The sequence below is a fragment of the Misgurnus anguillicaudatus genome, chromosome 15 (genome assembly GCF_027580225.2).
Source record: "Misgurnus anguillicaudatus chromosome 15, ASM2758022v2, whole genome shotgun sequence".
Lineage (NCBI taxonomy): Eukaryota > Metazoa > Chordata > Actinopteri > Cypriniformes > Cobitidae > Misgurnus > Misgurnus anguillicaudatus.
In genome coordinates, this window is record NC_073351.2 from 37,253,846 (window position 1) to 37,281,487 (window position 27,642).

The window sequence follows — 27,642 nt, forward strand, 5'->3', positions numbered from 1 at the left end:
TATAAGTTAAAAGTGACCACAAACATTGTTTGGTACCATTGAATGAATGGGGCTAATCTAAATGCTATCAAAGTGTCGCCGCGCGCCACAGCGCTTACGTGCACGCACTAAGATGATAGAGGTATGTATCAACTCTTCTTAGTTAAGGTAATAACATAGTTTAATATGGAAAATGGATAGACTATTCCTTTAAGGTTTTTTGGTGCACAGGAGGTTAATTGTCTGACTTCTACAGGTTGTTTTGTAGTTTTCATTCATAACCACAGACTTTATGCTATTAAATTGGTGGTTCTCAATCTGGGGACCCCACATTGTGTAGAAAAACATAAATTAATCATAAATTGTGCATGTGTAATTAATTAACCAACAGCACTACATTGTAAAATTTTAATCTGTTTTGTGTCATACTTTTTTGGGGAGGAGGGCATGAAGGGATGCACCGTTCACAAGGGGAAGCACGCCGATAAAGCTTGAGAACCCCTTAAACTGTCTTAATAACTGTTTGAATAGTTTTGAAGTTGTCTCTGATAAAGTCTAAATTATTCAAGCAGATGTCACACCTGAAACTGTAATCTTGAATGAATTATTTTAGGTTTAATGAATCTATGCTTAAGTGTGCTAGTATGGAGCTGATTCATAGTAAAACCGTGTAATTTCTTTCAAATCATTATGAGAATATTATACCAAACATGCATTTAATAGTCTTTTATTTATTTATTTAGAACTTGAACTAAACAAAAAGCAACGTATACTCGTCGGGATACACTGACCTGACCTGCAAATAAATGTTTTCTGTTTCAAACAGAGATGGCGAGAGACGTAAACTTTACGGATTGCAGATTTTAATGCCTTTTGTACAGGCTGTGTCGCTGGGATTGTGTTTTTTTCTGAGCGCTTTCAGATTTCAGCCTGGCAGAACGCGTAGCAGTAGTAGATTTATTTTTTTAAAGTGACGTACCTTACATTTAAACATTATGACTTTCTTCATGCTCCACAGGATCCTCTACTGTACTCTAGTTTAGTGGTTCATTTGTGTTCAAATGTTTCCAGAATGAGATCATGAATGTGTGTCATGTCTTTAAATTAAGCAAGATACGTCATTATGTATTATTTAAATAAGCAAAAATGCAGGAATAAGGGCCGGAACATTTTATACAGTGTCTACAGCGGTCAAATCTCAGGAGAGGTTCTGCCGAGAGTTTATTTCACCAAACTGGAGGTCCAACATAAAAATCCCACACAGCAACGTTTGTGTTTCTATGGAAACAAGGTTTGCACGGTTACCATGACATCAGAAAAATGTACTGATGATGATGATAGAAAGAAACAACTAGGCACAAATGTACCGCACATTCACATCTGGATCACAGTACTGACACGATCAATAGCAGCCGTGTGTGTGGGATGCAGGTTGCCAAGGCAACACATCCTCTCACCAATCAGAGGGCGATAGAGACGCCCACTGCTGCTGTCTGTAAGTGTTTCACAAATATTGATAATACCTTTAAAAACCTGCAGTCACACAGTACAAAGATTTTCTTCATAATCTATATTTCAACAATTATTCATGTTACAATTTTGATCAACAAAAGTTTTCAGAAAGTGTCAAGTGTCTTAAAAGTTTTCAGTAAGTGTGTGTGTGTGTGTGTGTGTGTGTGTTTTAACAGAAATACACACATTAAATGCTCTGAAATACACCAGCCACGACATGAAGCCTAAAGAAACAAACCCGGGAAGCCGAGAGGGTCTAATGCTTTGAAAGGTGGAGATTATTCTAAAAAAGGCATAAATATAAATTAACCCATCACCCATCTGACATCTCTCACACACACACACACACACACACACACAGAGGAACAGCAGGGGTGGGAGGACACGTCACAAACACACTGAGCAAAATCTGCACCATACAAGCAAAATTTCTGGAACAAAGTAGATAACTGTAGCAGATTTGGCTCATTATCATTTAACCAGAATGAGAAAGAATATTCTTGATGCAAACGTATTGTTTTCAAAAACAAAGAAACAGTGGCGTCCTGTTGCCTGAGGCGAGTATTGCACGATAGGCTGTTAATAAACAGTTCAGCCTCATGTTAAACAGGACATTTTACCCAAACCCCATCAGAGATTTTTAATGGGATGTGGACACTCTAGTGCGCCACCTCCAGGCACTTTGTGATTTTGCAGTTCATGCATGTATGTTGCATATCAAACAATACTACATGCACGAAGTCCTGAGATCTCACATCAGTCCAACAGTACCAGAATACACAGATACACACGTGTGTGTGTGTGTGTGTGTGTGCGTGAGACTCCTCTCACTGACCATCATTAGCCCTTTAACCAGCAGTCATAGATCACACACGTGCACACACACACACACCCAGTGAGATAAACCGAGTTTTCGAGTCTTCAGTTATCGATGCCCAGTTTAGACATCCCCTGACGAACTTCATGTAACTCATCAATCTTTCCATCCAGAACATCCATAAACTTCTTCAGTTCCATCTTCATGCTTCTCTCTCTTTGCTGGTTGGTGTCGATTTCCGCCTGAAGAAGCTTCATGTTCTCATTCATATCTCTGTTGGTCACTTCGGCCGCCTGTAAGACACACAGAAGAGATGTCGATCATATTAACCAGACACATAGACAAGCAGATTTCTCCCAAGGCCTATTTAGACATCACAACTCAAAGTCGCCGCATTGTAAAAAAACATTTCTTCACTGACTATCTTGCCCACTTGACTTCATTAAACGTGTTAGACAGCCCGATCTGTGTTTTTATGGCCATTTTTATTTGGTTTTGTCATGTGAACACGATGTGCTTTATTCAGTATGTCTTTTTCTATACGTATGCATGTATGTATGTATGTATGTATGTACTTCTCTGTAAGGTTAAAGTGCATCTCTTGCACACGCGTGTGCCCTGTGAGAACAGTTGGTCTAAAGTTAGACACACGCAGATGGAATGCGGGCAGCTGCGATGTTAAACTGAGAGGCACAACATCAATGAAACCAGGGGTGGAAAGTAACTAGTACTACTCGCGTTACTGTAATTAACTAACTAGTCTTCCTGGTATTTGTTCTTTTATGAGTATACTTTAATTCTGTAATTTGACTTGTAACAAACTAGATTACTTAGCTTAATTTGTACTTGAGCTACTTTAAAAATCACATTTGTTACGGAGTACAGTAGTGTACAAAATATTCGTTGATGAGATTTATTTCAATGTCAAAAATGAGACGATAGCATCATTAAACATTGACATGTATATGATCAGAGCTGTGTGGTGGGCCACTGTCTATCAGACCTCACTGCAGTCAACTGTTGGGTGAAATGGCAGCACGGTTATCTGTATAAGTGGATTGGATTTCAGATCCTCGCTGAAAGTATTGTGTTATCAGTTCACAAGAGATCCACCGATTCGATTTCCTGCTCGCTTCTCACAGTCTGTGTCCGTTCAAAGTTCATCTCATCCACAGAGTTTACAATACAGACAGCTCTTCATCTGCATTATTTTTGTCCCTGGTCTACTAATAGAGCAGTAACAGAATACTTGCAAGTCTGTTTGATCAAATTATTAAAACCTATCTGATCGTATACAAATACCAGACAACAGCGGGGGGAAAAATCACTTCAAAAAAATCTGAAATATTTTCTATATTCTGGGAAAAACACAAGTGTTTCTAGTAAAGCTTGCTTATAAAGATTTATACCATGGGTCTGTTGAATGCTTTATTTTGATTGGTTGAAAAATGTTCCATGGGTGTTGATTAGTTTTCTGTAAACCGCACACCTGACCTCTCTAATGTCTTAAAATAACCACCAGTCCCCGGTTGCATAAAGCACCTTAAAGGCAGGGTAGGCAGGAATTATCTAAAAAACTTTTTTACAAATTTGTTTAAACTGTCTTTATATACAAATACATAATTTAAATGTAAGTACTCTGAAAAAGAGAGTATAAAACTCGAGTGTCGTCTTCTGTGACCTCTTGACGTCATGACGTATTGCGTGGGGTCACCTGGCGCATCACGACCTGATCTAGATGAGAAGTTGTGCTTTAAAAGTGTTTATTTGATAATTTTCTGGTCAAAAATCACAATCGTTTTGCTAGATAAGACACTTATGCCTCGTTTGGGATTGTTTATGGTGCTTTGAAACTCCATTGAAAAAAACTGTTACGTGTTGAGTTAGGTGTCTATTAAAGTCTATTCCTCAAAAAACATAATTTCTTCTCGACTGAACAAAGAAAGACATCAACATTTTGGATGACATGGTGGTGAGTAAATTATCTGGATTTTTCTTTTAAGAAAATTGAATATTCCTTTAAGTTTGCCCTGATGTTTCCCTTAAACTTAAAGGTATAGCGGAAGATTTTCGTTTTCCGGGTGGATCACCTATATTATTGGTCATCCCAGATGTCAATCATTCTTAGGCTTGGGAATCGAGAATCGATTGGAACCGGGACTAGCTTTGCGATTTTCCCGGAATCGTTCAAAATTTTAAATTTCGATTCCTAGTTTCGATTCACAGTCCACCAACCGGAAAAGAAACCGCTGAACACCAATGAAGAAGCGTCTGTTTCGTGCATAGGCACGTCGAACGTGATAAAGCACCTCGTTCATTGAGTAGAAATAAATGTGTGCCCCGTCTTTGACGCGCTGCACCGACCGTCCTCCGCTGCCTCTTCCTCTGACCCCCAGCTTGGCACCGCAGTGCACTGCAGTCCGTATAAAGTAAGTAAAACAATACATATACAATGAGGGCTCGTAAAATTTCAAAATCCCTGGTAGAAAAAAGAAACGCTAAAACAATGTTAGTCTCTGAAAACAAAAGGACTTATTATTTTTAAATTACTTGAGTTCGCGCTTTTTGCTGAGCACAAGAACAGGCGCGTACTTGTGAAGAGCGGACCCGGGATGCAGAGGAGCGCGCATCTCAGACGTGAACACGAAAGCAATAATGGGTTTAATTATGCTTTCAGTTTCACTTCTTGTTACGTGAGGATAGTAATGACTGACAAGACGACACCGTACATACTACCTAACAAAATCTGAGAGAATGCAAAAACATTAAAATATTTTTCCTATGATAGCCCGACGGGCAGAGCGAAGATGCATTTTGGTAACCTGACAGGAATTCGCAATAGCCCGCCCCCGGGACATCGGGCTAGCGATTTTGCGAGCCCTGAAAAGAATGCCTTGCGCCAACATTGAACAAATTAGCCCATGTATTTTTTCATAGACAATTTACGAGCTAAGAGTGCGAATGTTAGTTAGCCCATCAGTGGGAGCACGGTAACATGTTCAAGTACCTGCAGTAGCATCATACACTCATGTGTAAATGTGTTTTCATGAGGTTTTCAAAAATAAAGCTCTCTTGAGGAAAGTGTACCCCTGTAAAAATATATTCATAATTTATAATATTTATATTCAAGTTCATAGATTTGATATTTATATTGTAGTTGAAAACAGCCATGTGAGAAATGAATAGTAAAGTTCATAAAAAGTCAAAAGTTTATAAAATTAAAATTGATGGAGAAGGTCAGACTATTTCCTTCAGAAAGACCATTGGTTAGCTAGCTCATTTAAAATATACTAAACATTTTTGACCCTGCCTCTTAAAAGAATCGGAATCGAGAATCGATAGGAACCGGAATCGAAACAAGGAATCGGAATTGGAATCGGAATCGTTCAAATTCAAACGATACCCAACCCTAATCATTCTGATTAGAAGTTGACGTATATCCGTCGTACGTGCTCGCCTCTAGGTTCGCTTTCTGCACATGCGCACTTTCACGTGTATGTGTGTTGTGCTACGGTTTCAACCATTCATTGAAGCTCGCGTTCTCACTGTGTTTTTTTTTTTCAATATGTCTGAGGGTCACAAGAGAAAAAGTGTCTACAAATTGTATGACAAGAAGAGAAAGGACTATGAAGAAAGAAACAAGACCAGAGTGTTTATGGGAGACTATTTCACACGCTGGCGTGAGCTAATAGGACAGGTTGGGCTTCCCACGCGAAGTTTCTACTGGAAAGGTACATTTTGTCATGCTATTTGGAGAAATCCATTTAAAATCACTGCTAGTAAAAGTTGATGTAAGCTATGATTAGCAATGCTAGCCCTGGCACGAGTCACGAACCGCACAGACACGGTAAACATGCCGACAGCAACTTGTAAACAGAGCGAAGAGAAGAACTGAGCTCCTGCATGCTCTCTCTCTGTCTCGTGCACGCGTTTAACAGGCGTTCCCTCTCGGGAGGAGGGAGAGTGTGGCGCGTGTGCATTTTTTAAAAAATGTGGAGGGGCGTTTCTTTTAAATAATTTGGGAAAATCTTCCGCTATACCTTTAAGGGAAATTCTAAGAGTTTATGACATTTCCATTAAAAGTAATACTTCGGGTTATTTTGTGCAAAACAATTAAATAGCTGTTTTCACTTAAGTAATCCCTTAAATGCCGTTGCATAAAACCCCTTAACGGTTATTTCCCTAAGTTTAACTTAGGTTTGGAAAGTTAAGTGTAACACGGACACAAATTAAACGACATGGCCGAGTTTATAGAACCAGCGATGTTTGGGTGATAGGAGGACTATCTTAGCGATGGTTCATTTTTACAAGAATACAGATTTGATCGATGCACCAGGTTACGCAGTGCAATCACTTATTTCCTATTAGGGCTGGGTATTGGCAAGGGCCTCATGGTAGGATACATATCACGAGACATGGGCCATGTTACAATGTATCACGATACGATACATTGCATGTTGTGATACATTACAATACTTTTTTTCTTTTTTTATCAAAAATTTGACGCTGATTTTTTAAAAACTTTTTTTTTAAAGCCACAGTGCTTCCACTGGGAGTTTTCAGTGTGGGAGATGTTTTCCGCGTGCATAAATCCTCCATCAGGAGAGTGGTTAATAAGTCAGCTGGCGGTGGTCCTCCACGTGTTAGTCAGTTTTGTTATTGTTAGAGCTTTGTGACTTTACACAGCAGCAAAACAAACTCACCACGATGGTGCAGTGAAGATAGGCTAATATATCTGACTTGGTGTAATTTCATCTAACCAGTTTTGATGGACTCCCTAAAAATTGTGCGCAAGTCATAATCCATCCGGTCTCATGTTTGTAAATGATCTTTGCCAAGACATCCCAGTATGACATTAACCTGCATTTGTAGTCCACAAAAGCAATAAGTCTGAGAAATGTTAATATGTATCTTAGATGTTTACATCGGCCTTCATGGAAGAGAACGATCCGCGATTGTTGTTCCCAGAAAAATATTCACACTGCGCTGTACAACTGTTAAAATGTGTAAAAACTCCATCATGTGTGAGTGCGCATTTAGTTTCCGTTTCACTTGCTCCGTATCCGACAAAACAATCCACTCGCTCTGTGTCCGTCGGACAAAACAATTCACGTACTACGTTTTCTGATTAAATATCTTCCTTTAATCCTGTGTATCATTTAAATCCAACAGAAAACATATACAAACAATATATGACCAAAAAGCGCACTACCGCCGGAAGCTTCACAAGCTGTGTTCCAATTCCATGGCCGTGCCCTGCTAAGCATGCGACCTAAAAAAGTGAGCACTCTGTCTTTCAAGGTTGAAGCCTCAGAAGTTCGCGAAGAGAACTGAAATGAGACGGTCTAACCTTCGGAGGACCCATAATTTGCGTCATCTGCTGCACGTGCACACCGCGCCTGTCAGCAGGACACATCGTTAGATGTTTCTAACTTATTAAAATAAATATGGAATCAACAAAAATGATAATTTATTTTAGAAAATATGACATGTTGACACAATTGTCTCCAAATTCTTAAAGAGACAATCCACAATTTTAACACACTACATATTTTTAATGTGAACATACAGAATGTTTGTCTAAATTATCTAAATGATATACATAAATAAACTAAGCTTACATATTAAGATCATTTCTAACAAAAATATTCAATGTCTGAATCTAAAGCAAAATAGGCCCCTACAGTATGTGATATATTAGAGTCTTACGTGTAAAATAACCCATCCATATCATTTTATTGTTTGACTGTTCAGTACATTACTTTTAAAAGAAGTAACTAGTAACTGTAACTAATTACAAATTTTCAGTAACTTGCCCAACACTGGTTGTCACCAGCATACAGCACCAAAACACAACATATGCTGGTCTTGCTGGTGCTAGTATGCTGATGACCACCAGCTAAACCAGCACCAAACCAGCATGAGAATTAAGCTGGTTTATGCTGATGGTCACCAGCACCAAAACAAATGCTGGTTTGCTGGTATACTGTTTTTTTCAGCAGTGATGCCAACTTGTTATGTAGTGTCCTAAAGTAGATCTAGTGAACTAAACAGTGATTTCATATCTGACAATACAAAACAGTACACAAACATGTTTTGATTTTCTCATCAATAATGCAAACCTATATACTTGGTTTTGACTGGCTGAGCATATAGTTCGTTTTACCTCCCTCATCATCTATACTTTCTGGTCCTTGCTCTGCACAAAAAAATCGGATGTACATTCACAGGAGCCAGTAACAATCGAGTAAGAATATGATTGATATTATTTAGAAATGTACTTTTGTTTGGTCATGTTTTCTCACGTGGTTTCACGTGCTCTCCTGAGTGAGCGGCGACTGCGTGCCACAAAAAGTAAACACAGACGCTCCGCTCGCGGACATCAATTTCTGCTTGCTTGCGCAAGTTTGTCTTTTCCGTTAATGTGGGACTGCAACGCGTTTACAAGCGTGAATTACTTTTCATATAGCTCTGTTTGTGCCGCGATTAGCAGTGTAAATTAATATACTGGCAAGTAAAGTAAAAACTTAAACTAGGAGCACAACATAGGACACTGGGTACAACAGATTTACACTGGGGCACGTGCAACAGTAAAAGGTGTCTACACGCCCCGGTTGGCAGGCTTATTAAAATAGATGCAACTCACAATTCCCATACCCTATTACCCTTTTTTAATTTCCATGCCCATTTCCCTGCTCTCCGCCTTAAAGAGTTTAAAACTAGCGCTATGATTGGTCGACATTGTTTTTTACCAACAGGTTGCTGCCCAATGCGGTTACACCCACAGACGAGTTGCCTAGTGCACAAATGCACAGACAATTGATTCGAACTCAAAGCCATCAATGGCTTTTCACGTATTTTGAAGTGACAAATTGTAGCAGCGTAGTTTGGTGTCTAAATGCGTATCTCCTACGCAAAATGCGTAAAGGTTGGCAGGTCTGCCGTGTTGTCCAAAGAGGCAGAGTTTACAACAAACTGGAAAACTAGTCCCTTGTTTTTTTGTTAAATTATATAACTAAAGCTGTTGCCTGTAAATTTAAATCATGTTTTTTTTATTAAGTACTCTGTATCGGTATCGGCAAGTACTGAAATGCAAGTACTCGTACTCGCATTCCAAAAAAGTGGTATCGGTGCATCCCTACAATCAACTCTAACCAAATTATTTTTTTTTGAAAAGTCTTGATCCCACACTTCTTAAATCTGAAACAAAACCTAACTAATATCCAGAGACTGGTTAGAGGAGTTTCAGTAAGATCATGTTTACCTGGAGTTTGGCTGTAATGCTCTCACACTCGGCCATGAGCTGTGGAATAATTTCTGCTTGTTTGCGAAGGTTTTCTAGCTCCTGAAAAACACAATCACATGCGTTTGTTATGACACACAAGGCACACATACAGGTGTGTGTGTGTGTGTGTATGTATATATATACCTGCTGTTTGTCTTGTAGATCGGCCTCCAGCTTGTGAATCCTAACAGTCAGCTGAGCGTTTTTCTCTCTCTCCACATTCATGTCCTGACATTGAACGTCCAGCTCTGAGATCTACACACACAATACAGTGTTTACAGATCATCTCTCATCATATAAAATAATCTTTGCAGATAAAGTGTTGGTGATTTGACTCACCCTGTTCCTGAGCTGACTGTTCTCCTCCTGACATTTGCTCACTTGACTCTTCCAGCTCTCTGCATTGCTGTTTGCTTCCTGTAACGCGTCCATCAGACGAGCGTTGCTCTCCGTCAGCGTCTGCAGCTCTGTCTCCCACTTCTTACTGTCAGACGTGAACATAATCTCAGTCCACTCAAACATAATCTTTTTTCAGACTACAGGCAACGTATCTGACATCAGACAGCAGCTCCTCAACTCTCAGATCTTACCAACAGGCATGATGCTAATGTAACAATACTCAAAGATTCACAAAAAATATTGTCGGATAAAGTCCATTATTATTTAGACTTTGATCAAATAGATCATCTATGTGGTTGGGTATTAAATGAATGATATTATTATTCATTGACATTACAGGATTATGTTCCTGAGGCGCTGAGGCAGATCTGAACCTTAAAATGAGCGATCAGTATTTATGACAAACATTTCTTGAAATGATTGTCGTTTTCTTCAATTAATTTCTCAGTCATCTTTCCAGTTAGAAATCTTTTTTATTTTATATCACTTTTCTTGCTCGCTTTATTATACACATTTAAAAAATTATATATAATATAAATAATTTTTATATTTTTCTGCAAAGCATTTTTGCAACACCGTGCATAACTGAAAAAAAGCGCTTGTTGTAAGAAGAGAAATCTCAGCAGGTCTCGCAAATGAAGACTACAGTAGATTCTAGAAAAATAATCAGTGCACGTGTGGCAACTTTACAAGGCTTATGAAGTGTGTGTGTGATATTGTGTGTGTTACCTCTGATCCACAACAGACTTTAAAGGGTTGTTCTCGCTCTTCTGCTCTGGGTTTTCTGGTCCGCCGTGATAAATCTTCTCATCATCCGTTCCGTTGAAGCTGGACGCCTGATTGGCTAATGGAGTTTCACGCCCAGATTCCTGGTGGAATAAACAAACACTAATGTAATACACAATTATAAACTCCAATCTGACAGGTTACGTTCAACACAATTTCAAGGAATCAAGGTGAGGTCGGTCACGCTACAGTTTTAGTTACCTAGACTTCCATTCACATGTACGAGAATGCCTTAGAGAAGATATTTTGCTGCATACCCAAATTTTCAAGTCTGGTAGATTCATATATCAGGTGACCAGTAGAAAACCAGTACGTCATGGCGTGACCTTTCTCTCTACCAAAAATCAAAGATGGACGAAGTGCTCCCATATTAGCAGTAATATTTGCACAGTCAATTTGCAAGGTTTGACCGCTCCTTCGGTGTGAACATTCGGCCCTGCAGAAACTCCTATGATAACTTCTGATGTTTTTTCTTCATTACCAAATTCCATTAGAGGAAATATTGTGTAGTTTTTTTTCTTTTACACTCAGAGAAGCTTTTGTTAGTCCCCATAACCTTCACGAAGCTAAAGATACTCAAATCAAATCATTACTCATTAATAATAGAGAAATATAATTTTTTCCATACATACTGCACAAGTTGTTATTGATTACACATTGGGGCCTGTGTAGGTGTTTGCGATATGACGATATTTGATAGTGAACGAATAAAATGTCTCCACGATCCACTATTTTCGGAAACATCATAGTATCATGATTCGTGCCTACATCAAGTACCTTTTTTCCGTGTTCGGCTTGCGCGTGTGCACGCATCCGGAGCATACGCAATACAAATGATTTCTTATTCAAATGATTCAAATGATTTCATTTTCCCTTAACAACTTAAGGGATTGTAACAAGACCCTTAACGTCACACGCAATGTCTGATTTTATAGTTATTTAAGAAAAGGAAGTATCAACACACATTTTTAACAATTTCAAAGATTCATTAGAGTAAAGTGATGCGCATTTATTAGGAGAATAGCGGTTTAATCGTAAGTCAGTCTAAAGTGCTTCAAGTTTTAGAGTGTTTTCACATTTGTAGTTCAGATCACCACACTGATTGCTCTGATCCGCACCAGTTGAAACGAACCAAAATTCTGTCATGTGATAAGATCAACATCACTCATTGGCCACATGTATTTGAACGCATTTCCTAAACTGCTTCTCGATTGGTCAGAACCAACGTGTGCGAAATTCCAACGGAACCCTTGAAGTAAATAAAAAGGAAAATACAGCAGACACCATGGACAGACAGCTGCGCGCTGTAATTATGTCCGTGGTTGTTATACATAGTTTGTATACAGCACTCTAGACAAACTGTTCATTTTCAGAATGAGTCGCTGATGCGGCTTGAAAACAACGTTTTAATGTACTACAAACAACGAAGACACCAAATTTCTGAGTCTCCGCCCGCACCTCCTCGCAACTCCAGGTATGTCCGCGATCTGTCATTGTGCTAATATTGCTAAAAGAGACTGTCAACAAACACTTCCTTATCAGATAAGGCACTGCGCAGCTGTCTACGGCAGCTGGTCTAGTCCAAAATGTGCAGTAATTTTGCAGTTGGGTCGGTTAGATCTCAGATCGTGTTCTCACCACAAACGAACCGCTCTAGAGTTGTTTGGTCTGCTTTTGTTGCACACCAGAGTTCGATTGCTGTATTCTCACCTGTCCAAACGAACCGCACCAACTGAGCAATCAAACTCTGGTACGATTCAACCGAACTAAACAAGGCAGGTGTGAAAGCACCCTTAATTACTTTGAGGTTTTATACATGCGGTAATTTACAGTCTACTATTTGCAACGTATCATTGTAGATATCCGCCGTCTGTTGAGCTGCGCGTTTACGCTGTGAGATTTTGTAACTATAGCAACCGCTTCTCTATTGCCGTGTTTTGACAGAGACTACCGTAAAATACTTAAGTGTATAAACACTTGGGTAAGGGTGACTGTTAAGATGTTTGTTGCAACGGTCTTAAAGAAATCCCTTCCCTCAAGAAAACCCTCGCTTAAGGAGTTTCATGCAACCGGGCACTGAAGATCTGCTTTTGGTTTTATGAGAGCGATGCTGCTGATGACACATGTACCTGTGATTGATCACTGGAGGTCTCCATTTTGTCCTGAGATTTTTCTCTGGCCAGTTTTGCCGCCTCTTTTACTTCCTGGAACTTCTCAGCGAACTGTAGAACAAGAGATTAAACTCATCAATGTGTGTGTGTGTGATTGTGCATGCATGTGTGTAATTGTGCATGTGTGTGTAATTGTGCATGTGTGTGTAATTGTTCAAGTGTGCATGTTGAGTATGTTGTCAGACCTTGGACAGCTGTTGTTCAGAGGAAAAGCCGAGTCCAAACACGGTGTTAGCCCGACTGTCGGCCCATTGGCCAAACTTCTGTGATGTTTTAGTGAAGTTCATATTAGGAGTGATTGTGCTGTTGATAATAACCTGAAGAAATAAACACATTTAAGCAAACATACACACATGCACGCACGCACACACAAACCTCAAAATACAACGTACAACAGATAAAATAAAATCTATATCTTTAATCAATCTGACGTATGTTTGATGTACTGTATTTGTGCATTTACCAGGAGCATCTTAACATTTAAGCATACGCAAGTAAAAAGATGACGTGATATTACACAGGATTGCAGAAGCTGAAGTAAGAGAGGTTCTTTATAAAATGGTTTTTGTGATTATAATTGTGGTTTAAGGTTAGTTTGGTGTCTTCTGCTCTTTAAAGATCAGCTGTAGGTTTCACAAGAGAAACAAAACCTTCTGCCGTTTAGGGTTTAATAAACACACACACACACACACACACACACACACACACACACACACACACACACACACACACACACACACACTTTGTTCATTTATGCCACAGTGTGTGATGTCATTTCCTTATGAAAGGGGAAACTCAGTGTTTTAAGAAGAATTAAGCATAAATCTTTTATTTGTGCTTCCAGCCGTGGGAATAATGAGACCGTATTATTCTTTAATAATCTTGAAATCATTTATCTGGACATTTAACTGCTTGTTTGGACTGCTGTGAATAAAACGACTTCAGCTCTGGTTCAGATGAATTGAATGGCCACAGGATGTCTGGTCAGAACATTTTACTTTCACACCAGAGTTTAATCCACGTTAGGGATTATTGTGCAACCAAACGTCTATATAGTTGCACCGACTGAAGACTTGGGATGTTTCACTTCTGAAAGCTTACAGCTTAACTCGCTTAACTAAACTATATACAAGCAGTGCTATACCATTCTGTAACTACAGGAAAGATGGAGGGAGTCCACTTCAGGGACCGGCCTTTATACATGCGTTCTACTCACAGTCCAGCTAGATTTACATTATAGCTCATTTATGCATTTGGCAAATGTTTTTATCAAAAGCGACTCAAGGTATAAATGATTTCCTGGCTAACACAATGCAGTTGAGCTACAGGAAGGCTTCAGCCTTCATCCTCTGTCACTAGAAGTGTTACGTTAATTCAGGGGTCTTCAACTACTCTTCTTCGGGGGCCAGATTTTAAAATTGTAAATGTGACGAGGGCCGGCCAAACTTTTACCCATTTTTTTTACTTTGACCATGTGTGTGTGTGTGTGTGTGTGTTTGTTTGTTTGTTGTTGTTTGTTTGTTTGTTTGTTACTTTTGTTATAGTATATATAAAACATATTAAAAAGCATGCATTTTCAAAACAAATGCACACAGTGTGTTGCCTTTTAATTACTGAAAACTTATATTTTCTTTATTAATATTTAGAAACAATTGCGACATGTAAGAGACGAGATATCTCGTCAATTAAGAGAAAACACTTCCCCGCCAATGACGAGATTTTCCGTCTTTCCGCAATACCACTAATATCCACCAGGTGGCACCCTTCCGCAACTTTTTAAACCTGGAAGTATTGCCCTCTGGCAAGCAGCTGCATGTCCGTGTCTGTTTTAAAGATCGCTCTGAATGGGATCTCTATGAAAAGTCCGTCATAAAAATTGAATTATCTCTGCTGTTTGCTCAAAATGGTGTTTTTGCAGAAACCTACCCATATTCAAAAGCTGATTACAAAAGAACTACTGAAAGGTAGGATGAAACGTTTTTTTTTTCGTTTGAAAGCAGAGGGTCTGTTCCTTCTCTTTGTATATTGTATGTTTATAAATTTAAAGAAGAACATTTTCTGGAAGGCATTAAACTTCGGTGAACATCATGAAAAATGCTGCCGCTGGCTGGCAACTTTAAAAAAAAAACGCTGGCGGTGAAAGAGTTAAACATTTTATTTATAACTGTTTAACTTTCATTAATTGTTACATGTCAAGTATTCACAACATATAGCCACTCCTAATGACTAAAATTGCACTACATGTTTTCTTTTTTTATATTTTATAGATATATAGGCTAAACAGCCTTTCCGTTGTACATTACAGATATAACTGTCGGGGGTTTGCCCCCTAGTGGCAGTCGTAATGAAATTGTAGTTTAATCGTAAATCTGTCATGGGAGAGAACCTTTAATCTACGAATATATTTATAGTTAATAATTTACTTAACAGAAATCAATCGTTTTTAAAGTATTCAAGTGTTACTGATAAAGTGAAACAAGAAATAATTAATAATTTTTACTTTGCACACAGTTTTGATTGGAACACACTGAAATACATCACTTCCGGTCGCCGCGTCACATGCGGTGAAGCCGCATAAGTTTATTTTCTTTAACGCATCCAAAGCTCGAATTGGATCAGATATTAAAGCACCCACAGATGGTTGGCAGCCCCTTTCTGACTCACTTCCCGTGTTTTCGGCTGTCATTTGTCATGTACAGTGGAAAGGTAAAAGTAACCACGCTGAATTTAAATCAGACTATAGTCGTTTCTCAATCCGAAGGCTGCAGCCTCCGGAGGTTGCATTTCCAGGCTGCATACGTCATTAAGTCTTCACAATTTTGAATAAAGTTGACTATTATTCTTAGTTAATCGTAAATTGTTGTAATATGCTTATGATTTGTGAATGTAATGCGCAGTTAACTTAAACTTGATGACATATGCAGTTTGCATATGCGACCTCCGGAGGCTGCAGCCTTCCGATTGAGAAACGGCCAAAGGTGACCGGCGGGCCGGATAAAAATGATTGGCGGGCCACACTTGGCCCGCGGGCCGCCAGTTGACTAGCCCTTAATGTGTCAGAGGAGATCTGGGGCCACTTGTATAAATGTTGCGTACACACAAAATGGGCATAGAAATATGCGTACGCAATTTTCCACGCACATATCGGGATTTATAAAAAATAAACTTGCTGTAAATAAGTGCGCACCGTACGGATGCTCTCCACTGTGCGTATGCACTTTTTTTGAGCGGAGTGAAAGAACACAAACTTTGTTCTTGTTTTTATAGACATTTAGTTTTAATATTCCTGTTTCATTCATGAAGATCAGCACTCAAATTGCATCTAGGAGTCGTACCTGCCTATGAGTATTGAAAAATATTTAACAGATAAAAAGCATTGAAAAGATGAAGCCTCTACGGTGAATGGACTGCCACACACATCTGTAATGAGCGTGTCAGCGTGTTTCAAACGCAAAATAACTATTTGAATAAGTCTTTTCTTCACTCATCAAACACTAAAGGCTAATGTTTCATATATTTGAGGAATGATAAGAAGTTTTAGTCTTTATCATCTAATCATAGACAAAACTGTAAAAAAAATTATATTTATTTATAATAGTTTTAATTTTATTAGGCCAAATGACAGAAACAAACCGAGTGCCTACATTGCTACGATAAACTTTATAACTTGTAAGATGATGAAAAATAATGTGATGTAGGCTACATTTAATAACGTAGCCCATTTAAAGTTTAGCCTAATATAAAGAGACGTTCTTACAATGCGGGTTTATATAATAAAAACACTAACAAGTATTTAAAGGGGTGGTTCAATGGTATTTCAAGCATTCTGACTTATTAAAGGAATAGTCTAGTCATTGTCAATATTAAAATATGTTATTACCTTAACTATGAATTGTTGATACATCCCTCTATCATCTGTGTGCGTGCACGTAAGCGCTGGAGCGCGCTGCGACGCTTCGATAGCATTTAGCTTAGCCCCATTCATTCAATGGTACCAATCAGAGATAAAGTTAGAAGTGACCAAACACATCAACGTTTTTCCTATTTAAGACGAGTAGTTATACGAGCAAGTTTGGTGGTACAAAATAAAACGTAGCGCTTTTCCAAGCGGATTCAAAAGAGGAGCTACATTTTGTGGCGTAATAGCACTTTTGGGAGTCCTTCGACTCGGCGCAGTAACACCCTCCCTCTGCCATTATGAGAGTGAGAAGGGGAGCGGACTTTTCAGGCGAGTCGAAGTACTCCCAAAAGTGCCACCACGCCACAAAATATAGCTCCTCCCCCAAATCCGCTTAGAAAAGCGCCACGAAAAACGGCGTGTGTTACGCAGTGATGGGACTAACGCGTTACAAAGTACTTAACTTACTGTAACTGCACTACTTTTAGCAGTAACGAGCATGTAACAAAGTATTTTTTAAAATCAAGTAACGCAATTACAATTACTGAAATTTAAATGAGTTTGTTACTTGCGTTACTATATTTTGTAAAAAATAGACAAGACATATCTGACGTCGCAGGGCCGTAGTTGGCGGCGCAATGATTCATTACACTTCATCATAGCTGACAGTGCATTTAGAATGAACATGAAAAATCTAAACGGGACAACATACCTTTGTTTAAAAATTAGGGTTAGGTAGTCATAATCCACCCGGTCTCATGTTTGTAAATTATCTTTACCAAGCAATCGCAGTATGACATCAACTTGCATTTTTAGTCCACAAAGGTAATAAATCTAAGAAATGTTCATATATTCTTAGATGTTTACATCGGCTTCATGAAAGAGAACGATCCGCGATTGTTGTTTCCACTAAAATATTCACACTTTGTGTACACCCGTGTTAAAACTCCATAGTATGTGTGAGCTTGCTTTTAGTTTTAGTTTCAGTCTCTCCGTATCCGAACAAACAATCCACTCGCTCTGTGTCCGTCTGACAAAACAATCCACTCGCTCTGTGTCCGTCCGACAAAACAATCCACGTAGCCTACTCCGTTTTCTGATTAAATATCTTCCTTTAATCCTGTGTATCATTTAAATCCAACAGAAAACAAACAATATATGACCAAAGAGCGCAGTCCCTGCGGCGAGCTTCACAAGCTGTGTTCCAATTCAAGGGCTGCACCCTACTAAGCATGCGATAAAAGGTGAGCACTCGGCCTTTTGAAGGCGCTCAGAAGTTCGCGAAGAGAACTGAAATGAGACGGTCTAACCTTCGGAGGACCCATAATTTGCCTCATCTGCTGCACGCGCATCGCGCCTGTCAGCAGGACACAGCGGAGACGTTTCTGACTTATTAAAATAAATATAAAATCAGAAAAATTATAATTTATTTTAGAAAATATGACATGTTGACACAATTGTCTCCAAATTTTTAAAGAGACACTACACAATTTTAACACATTATATATTTTTGTAAACATGCAGAATATTTGTCTAAATGGTCTAAATGATATACATAAATAAACTAAGTTTACATATTAAGATAATTTCTGTTCATATTTACATTTAAAAAGCAGACATAAAAGTAACTTAAAAGTTACTTTTCTAAGTAACTAATTACTTTTGATATACAGTAACTGGTAGAGTTATTCAGTTACTTTTAAAAGAAGTAACTAGTAACTGTAACTAATTACAAATTTTCAGTAACATGCCCAACACTGCTGTTACGTGAGCTTTAAACTCATTGGTTTTTATATTCTGGTTTCATCTGCTTACCTGTAAATGTGCTTTTTTAAGGTTTGTACTGAACTTTTGTTTTTTTATATCTTAATGCCTTATGGCACCGCCGCGTTATACATCATTGTCTTTGTTTTATTAAGGGAAACACCTAACGCTAAACTTTTATATGCTGGGCTCGTCTACTTGCCTTTAGCAGCCTAATCTCTATAAGGCATGTAATATTGCAGTCTTAATGCATTAAGTCGCGTTCAATGGTATAATTGACGCACTTGCCGCCTGAGATAAAGACGAACATGACCTGAAACGATCTCCACCATCTGCTGGTCAAAAACATTTCATCTCCCTCTGAGTTTGTTTTCCATTAAAAATGTTATGAATATAATGACACCTGTCTGGCCATATGTGAAACCATTATCAACTTTGACAATGCCAGTGTTTAAACAGTGTTTTAATAATTTCATAAAAACCCATAAGGCAAAAAAAAAAAATATTTCTCTGACCAAAGGTATATTTTAAATATATGATAAGTAAGTTATTTTTATAAAGTATATATTTTTTTTAAGTTGAAACTATTTAATTTTAAATTTTTTAAAACTGTTTTGTTTACAGGTTCGTAACAAAGTTTTTCTTCCAATGTGACATGAATATATTTCCTTGAATTAAAATATATGAAGGGCTTAATATATTTTTTAATGCTTTAAAATGTATTTTTGGTTCTTTGCCACTGATGCCTTTGACTTTCCTCACTAATACACCAAACTTTTAAACAAGCACAGAAATGATTGTATAACAGGGTTTATGCATAAAACCATTCATCTAGCTCCAACCTAGGGGTGGGCGATATGACCAAAATCTTACATCACGATAGGATTCATTTTAAATCATGATAGCAATATGTATCATGGTAGTTTTTTATCTTTTAATAAAGCAATAAGCCCCAAAAAGCAGTGGGTTACCATTGCTTTAATAAAACTGTTATACATAGCAGGATTTCATCAAATAAAACACAAATAAGTTGTTATTATATTAGTACAAATATTACTCTTCGGCCAAACAAAGTAGTTCCTCAGAATCAAGTGTGGCTGCAATAGAGCGCAGTTCCCAACCAGCAAAGACACAATGAAAATATGATTTAAGACTGTCATCTTGACATTCATCTGATTTATACATTTCGTGCAACTGTTGAAGTGATGATCAAATATGCGTGGAAGCATGCTCAACTCTGTCCCCGTCAGCGGGTTTTTTTTAAGTTGCCACCCAGTTTTAGTTTAATGGCTTCAAGAAAAATGTTCTTCTTTAAATAAACATAAAATATCAAATGAAAGAACAGACGCTCCGCTTAAAAATACAGTTTCATCCTACCTTCATTTGTTCTCTTATCACCTCTCAAATAATTAAATATTAAAATGGAGATAATTCCATTTTTGTGAAGAACTTTTGTAAGAGATCAGATTTGATCAAAACTTACACAGTGTTTTTAGTGTTGAGTGAATGTGTCAGTGTTTAAGTTGGGTAAGATCTAGTGGATAATAGCGGAAATATGGATTTAATGTTAAAGAACAATAAAGAGAAGTGTTTTCTCTTTTTTGACGAGATGACTCAACAGTATTTATTGACATTTATCTGGATATCGCCATAATTGTGCAATTGTAGAAAAATGTAAAATATGATTAAAGACTGTGGTGTTTATTTTCATAAATCAGTACGCAGAAACAGTGGCGCAGTGATATTTATGTAATGCGGTCTGAACCGTGGGGTTACTGGGGTATTTTATCACGGCTTAGAACACGTTTCAACCAATCAGAATGAAGAACCAGAAGGTGTCATTTTATAATAAGGTTTTTATGTTATTTAAATATTTAATGCCATAGAATTCTCACAAAAACGTATACAAGCATAAAAAAAGAAGATAAAAACAAACAAAACTCAAGCTCACTGAAGATAAACAGTCAGTAATGAAATAATAATAATAATAAATAATAATGTATACACATTATTATTATTATTATTATTATTATTCTTTCATCACTGACTGTTTATCTTCACTGAGCTTGAGTTTTGTTTGTTTTTATCTTTATACATGTCTATACAAACAGCTCTCTATCTCTTATTAAAGGTAGAAAAGTGATTTAGTTTAGAGCAGTGAGAGATTTTCTCTCAATGTTTGATTAAACAAGAGTGACAGACTGGAGCAAAATTAGGTAACTTCCCCTTTAAGAACAAAGTCCAGATTCAATATACTGTTAACATGCGATTTCTTTTTTATCTGTTTACTTTCTCTTAAGACCTAAATGGTCACGTTTATGAGGATACTTGCAAAGATGGAAATTTTGATGCATATGTGTATTTAAGGCCAATAAACTACAAAATGCTCACACGTTTAATGGGCACTTGGGCAGCGGATGTACGACTTGCATGCTCCTCTCACATATAAACAGCGTGCACCTATAGCACTGTTGTTTGTGTTTTAAAACTGCGGTGCTTAATACATGTACAAATGTTACGTTTTCGTGAGCACACGCACAGTACAGTGGCGTTAGTGCGTAACCTCGATAGAGACGATAGTCCAAAATCTTTATCATATCTACCGGTTTATCACCCACCCCTACTCCAACTGTACTGTACCATCTATTAGACGCTAGTCAATGTGGTGGCTGGAAACAATCATTTAAATATCACATGGACCAGAACCCTTGCTCCCTAGAGTTTACAACACAGAGAAACCAAATACGCCCAAGAAGAGAAGCGTGGGTGTCATTCACATTAACACACATGTTCAGTGTTTCCTCATGTATCTGTTCCCAGAGAATGACAACAGCAGGTGTGTGTGTGTGTGTGTGTGTGTGTGTCTCAGCTGGTCTGTGCTGTGACATCATCACTGCTGTCTTTATACTGAGGGACCGATCCAAATCTCCATGGCAACATGAACTGTAAACCCACTGCAGAGGGAGACCCTCTCAACACAGCGTGTTTGTGTGTGTGTGCGTGTGTAAATATGATCTGGATTTTGTTATTAGTAGCAAGAGCTCTTCCTGCTGATCAACTGAAAGAATCTGCTGCTTGCAACGGCAAGATCATGGCTTGTTTCCTATGAAATCTACTTACAGTGCAGTGAATGTATTAGTAAGACAAAAGCATGTTAACTATAATGTGTTAACTGTGTGTGTGTGTGTGTGTGTGTGTGTGTGTGTGTAGCTGTTCTCAACACTCAATTCCAACAACAGCTTTTCAATCCATGATCAACTAAAACATTTATACAACGGAAAACAAAATAAAGAAAGAAGGATTAGCAGAAGAAACAAAGCATCATTAGTCTGGTATGGAAAAGGTGAAAGTGTAAAGGTTAGGGGTGTAACCGTATTCATCAGAACACATCATAGTTCAGTGCAAGCGGCCAGATGACGAACATAAGGAGGGATCTTCATAATACATCTGAGTCAATCACATGCGATCCACAAAATGGTAGATAGCACAAGGATGGCGTGTCGACACTGTAAAGCCTTTCCTATGCTCGCCCCTCCCTCTCCCAGTGCTGAGAGAAAGAGGAGCGAGCATAAGCAAGGCTTTACAATGTTCATGCGAGTCTCCGCTGATTGCAGGTAGACTATGGTATTTATGGTTTTGCTATGGTATTTATGGTTTTACTATGGTATTTATGGTTTAACTAAGGTATTATGGTTTTACTATGGTATTTATGGTTTTCAGAAAACAAGTGATTAGAGTGCATGTGTATGAAACTAAATTTAACACAATCTCTTGTATATTTTGTTAATGTTTTATTAGCCTTTGGTTTTATTCATCATCTATCGGTTTAACAAACCAGTCAGTATTTTTTAAAAGAAGGAGTAGCATGGTCATGTAATCCAACAAATCACCATGAAGAGATCTCTATATACAGTGTATAGCTGTTCCTCACCCCTGTCCAATGACAGTTTTTTGCAGCATCTAACCCAGTTAAGAAGGGGAGAGTACTACAGGTACGGGCTAATATTCTGAGCACCTAGCCCTCCCCTCTGACAGCACGCCATTTGGTTTAATATCATATAAGATTATATGTTAATTTCTGAAATCATAATAAATGTTCCATACATTTAAAGTATTGGATAAGAAGGGGGTTGTTTGTTTGTTTGTTTCCAGCTTCTATGTATCCTGGGTTTCCCGCAAATTTATTCATGCTGCAAGTCTAGCATGGCAATTCTGGCCCTTTTTTGCCCCGTGAAATAAGGAACCAATCACAGAACGGGGAGGAGCAGAAAGCACAGTGCCACTAAATTGTGTTGCTTTTCAATATCAATATACAGCTACGAGTTTAGTTGCATAACTTTCAGCTTTGTGCACACGTACCGATACAAGACGTTTACGTTTGAATTGATGTCGCTCTACATACATCATCTGGTATTATTGAAACGATTGGGTATGAGCTACGTACAGATGCATTTGATAGATGTTCGTCGTGCCCTATAAACGGCTCTGGGCATTCGTAAACCACGCCTCAAATACGAGAAAATGAGCACATGGTTCCCAGACCACGTCTCATTCTCTATGAGACTGGTCTGGTGTTAGCCAGGCTAGCTTCTATGGCAAATTTTATAGCAAGATCATTTTTACCTAAACTATTTAAAGTTTTTACAATCAATTTTGGAAAAAAGTATAAAATTATATTCGGTTGAAGACTATTTAACATTATATGTTAGAATAATAACATTATAAAGGAGCTTGGGTATATAAAGTTTAGTGCTGATTTTAACCCTATATAATAAAACATGCTTAAAGTATAAAGGATTTGGACAAGGAGATGTTGGTGCATCTTCTAGTATTAAAAACTTGTGCGTCACCCTCGAATGGCATATTCTGTAAGACTGTAAAATGCTGTGCAAATGATTAAATAGTGAGTTATATAACTTCTCAGCCCTACAAAAAGGGTTTACACAAGTGTGCTTATTAATACACTAAAGTGCTGTACTGTAACTGCTACAGCGAGAATAAATCAATCATTTTCACGATTGTCTTTTCAAAGTAAATGAAAAGAAACCAAGCATTTGGGATTTGACATTTTACCCGCTGTACTGAACTCTGACTTCTGTACTGTTAAACCCCCAGTAAAAGCTTAATACACATTGATCCAACAAACACCGACACTCTATTTCAGAATGAATTGAGTTTGTTCGATCAGTGTGAAGTAGCATTAAAAGATGACCTCTCTGACCTTTGACCCATCCACACTGATGATGCGATAGCTGTTACGTGTGCTGTCATAGAAATATGACACCGTCACAGCCTGTTTGCTGGCTGGAACCCAGTTCTTCTTGGTGCTGGGGTCGATCTGGAAGACATGAGCTCTGGTGGTGAAGATGGGCTGCTCCCTGACAGACACACAAACAAAAGGACAGCATCAGTGTATGTATCACATATAGCTTTACTTGATAAAGGACAGGTCACAGTGTACAATCAGACATTTCGGCTTCAAAATTACAAACCCTAATGACCGTTCATGATCCTGCTTATCAATCAAAGAAATCAATCTGTAATATCCAGTTATGAATGTGAGTAAAAAGACGGTGTGGATCGTTGGGATTAAAAGGGATAAATCAGCTGGAGGGTAAAACCAGCAAAGATAATTCATATTAACAAGATGCATCACTGCTATTGATATGAATGGAAAGATCGTCAATAGGAAAGGGACTTTAAATCGACAGCTCTTGTTTGTCTTGTTCTAAAAAGACCTGGCGGTGTTGCAAATATGGCGGCAGTGTTAAGCGACTTCCTTAAATGGACTTCCTGTATATCCTTCCCCACAGAGCACTGGGGTTTCTGCAAAATCTCTTCTTCATTGTTCTAATAAAAAAATTGTCACCAACACATCAGATGTCCTGAAGGTGAGTAGATAAACAGCAAATTTTAATTTTGGGTGAACTATCCCTTTAATCTAGCCATACAGTTTAAAGGTGCAATTTGTAAGATATTTGCAATAAAATCTCCAAAAACCACTAGGCCAGTGTTATAGATTTTGTCCAGCTAATTACTATCAATATCTGTAATGTTTTCTACTACTTGTAAATCGTGAGAAAATTTCCATTCAAAACATTGACACGGGGCAGTGCAGTCTCCTGTCAATGACGTTAATATCCATGTGACCCTTTGTCACCGCCTTTACTGACGTAACCCACATGACAACAGTGGTCGAGCTCGAAAAAATAAAATGGCGGCCAAGGAAGCGGCTGGAGCACAAATTTAGTGAAAATAAACGTATATTTTCACTTTTTAAGCATTTTAATTTCATTTCTAGTGAGAAATTAGTATTGTAGTTTTCAAATATGTGATTAGTTATCACAAAGGCGCTCTCTGTTTTTATTTCAAACACGCTGCCTTTGAAGTGCGTCGGAAAGCCTTTCTCTGAGCGGCCTTCAGGCCTCCGAGGCCGAAGTCATGTCCTCATGAGGGAGCAAGGCCACAAGTCCTCACAGTCCTCACTGCCTTGAGTTTTCGGACGCAGCCAGTGTTGTGGACAAATGCGGAACTATGCGCTTGCTTATGGATATCTCTGTACCGTCTGCCGCTGGTTGTGTCAGCTCCTGTAAGCGTACGGGCCAACCAAACGACCCAAGAAGAGTTTAGAACAAAACGAGGGAGGATCAATTTGGTGTTGCATTATCTGGATAGAGAGAGCTTCACGACAACATTTAACTAGACCGAGATTCTGATCCTGCTTGTGTTTTACGCGATGGGTGAGTTGTTTTGATTCGTAACCCTTCAAAAAACGTATGCTATTATATTGATGACAACATTACTGTAATCAGCGCGTCTTCCCGCGGACGATATGCACATCAAAGGTATTGTGAGATTCTGATCCTGCTTGTGTTTTACGCGATGGGTGAGTTGTTTTGATTCGTAACCCTTCCAAAAACGTATGCTATTATATTGATGACAACATTACTGTAATCAGCGCGTCTTCCCGCGGACGATATGCACATCAAAGGTATTGTGAGATTCTGATCCTGCTTGTGTTTTACGCGATGGGTGAGTTGTTTTGATTCGTAACCCTTCAAAAAACGTATGCTATTATATTGATCACAACATTAGTGTGTAGACTGTAATCAGCGCGTCTTCCCGCGGACGATATGCACATCAAAAGGTATTGTACAGCAATATAAATGGTCATTTTAAGACACTTCACAATAAGATTTGTACTGTCAATACATTATGTGAAAAATCATTGTAAGTTGAAAACTTAATTCTGAGCTGTGTTTACCATCGAATTTGGACTAATACTGTAATATCAATATGACTAACAATTTCGTTTTGAACATCACATATAAACTTACATAATGAAATAAACGATGTCATCAAACGCAACATTTATAAGACTTGATTACCTTATCCATCAACGTGATTTCTCGTTCACGTCTGATTGATGGCTAAAGTTAAAGACTACAAATCCCATAATTCCACGCTGCTTCAGAGCGTCAGTAAACAACATCATTGTTTTTGTTTGATCTGGCGCCATCTTTCGGCACATAAATACAAATTGTATCTTTAAACAGTTTTAAAAAATGAGTAGCCGTTCTCCAATCACAGTCATGGTCGACATTGCTTTGACTTGATCTTACAGCAACATAAAAGGCTCACTGTCGTTCTGGTTTGGTGTATTTTGTGTATTTTTATGTTGGGTCTTTTATCCAAATCAAATTTCAGCCATCATGTGTTGCCATGGTCAAGGAAATCTGCCTTGAGGCCTTCAGAATCAACAGTGCTGGCGCCTGTAGCTTAAAATAAATGGCAATGAAGCTGTTGGTTTAACCGATCAGATTTCGAGTTGGATACATCAGAGCCATCTAGCAGTACAATAACATTGACTGTTATTTTGCGTCCTAACGTTTAATTAAATGGACTTTGGTATCCTGTCAAAGTAAGATCTACTTTTTCCAATCCCGGTGTTGTAAAGATTACGTCAGTCAATTATTATCCATCATTTTATGTTTTAATGATATTAACTGTTTTTGTTCACATGTTTATTTCTAATCATGAACTTACAAGATGAACATACAAGTTAGAATGTGTTTATTTATTTGTGAAGAGAGAACAGATAAACGGAGACTGTGCATCACTTCACTTTACATGTTTAACATCACATGAAGCAGATGAATGAATGATTTTTTTCTCACAGTGACAGCGGAGGCGATAAAACACACAAACTTTGTGCTCAACAGGCAAATATGAACAAATCAACATCACAAAATACTTCTATTACAATTAAAATATCAACAAACGTGTTAAAATCTGTATTGAATTAAACTCATGACACTGTATCTGAAATAGGGTTGTAACGGTACGTGTATTCATACCTGACCGTTTCGGTACAGGGCTTTCTGCACGATGCACATGTGCACCGAATGGCGAATGCAATCTTTTGTGTGCGGAACATAGGTGTAACATAATATGTTGTGTGCGTTTCCACACAAACATATTAAGTGGCGGAAGTCTCAGCGTTCAGCGCAAGTCTTCTGTCAAACATATACGGTAACATAATTCGGCCCGCAGAAAGATTTGTATTTGCAAGGTTGTATATTTGTTTGATTATTGATGTAAACGTTTACGGGCCGCTTACGTGTCGTGTCTAAAAGCGCATTAAACGCATGTCAACGCGCTGTTTTGTTCTTTCAAAAGTGCGTGAGAGGTTGCGCATCTTTCGTTGCTACGCAATCATGAGACACACTTTCTGTGACAGCGAGAATAAGGAATGCGTCAGCAACTTCTAAACCGAGGTACGCACCGAAACCATGATTTTTGCTTACCGTTACACCCCTAATCTGAAACCATCTGGTGTAATAAACGCACAAAGGCAGATTAATGCAGACTCTATTGTCATTAGATTTTGTGACTGTACCAGACATATGACGTCTTGTTACAGTTTTACTTTTGTTCTGGAGAATGGTCTCCCGCTCTTCCATTACACCGTACGGACAATTTTCTGTTAATGCGACCTCTGAAATGCGCATGCAAGCACACACACATACAC

The 27,642-nt window shown here is 38.2% G+C and overlaps 1 protein-coding gene across 3 annotated transcripts in view; it reads right to left on the reverse strand.

Annotated features, from left to right (window-relative positions):
• Positions 1-1,530: 1,530 nt before the first annotated feature.
• The window catches only part of homer2 (homer scaffold protein 2), a 35,694-nt gene continuing 9,582 nt past the window's right edge, over positions 1,531-27,642 (reverse strand). For all 3 annotated transcript variants that reach the window (XM_055174324.2, XM_055174323.2, XM_055174322.2), the window contains 8 exons: positions 23,833-23,989; positions 13,135-13,266; positions 12,908-13,000; positions 10,722-10,861; positions 9,933-10,077; positions 9,738-9,848; positions 9,573-9,653; positions 1,531-2,601 (listed from right to left, as the gene is read on the reverse strand). In XM_055174324.2, the coding sequence (XP_055030299.1) occupies positions 2,413-2,601; positions 9,573-9,653; positions 9,738-9,848; positions 9,933-10,077; positions 10,722-10,861; positions 12,908-13,000; positions 13,135-13,266; positions 23,833-23,989 (1,048 nt within the window). In that variant the 3' untranslated portion in view covers positions 1,531-2,412. The remainder of the gene's footprint in view (positions 2,602-9,572; positions 9,654-9,737; positions 9,849-9,932; positions 10,078-10,721; positions 10,862-12,907; positions 13,001-13,134; positions 13,267-23,832; positions 23,990-27,642) is intronic.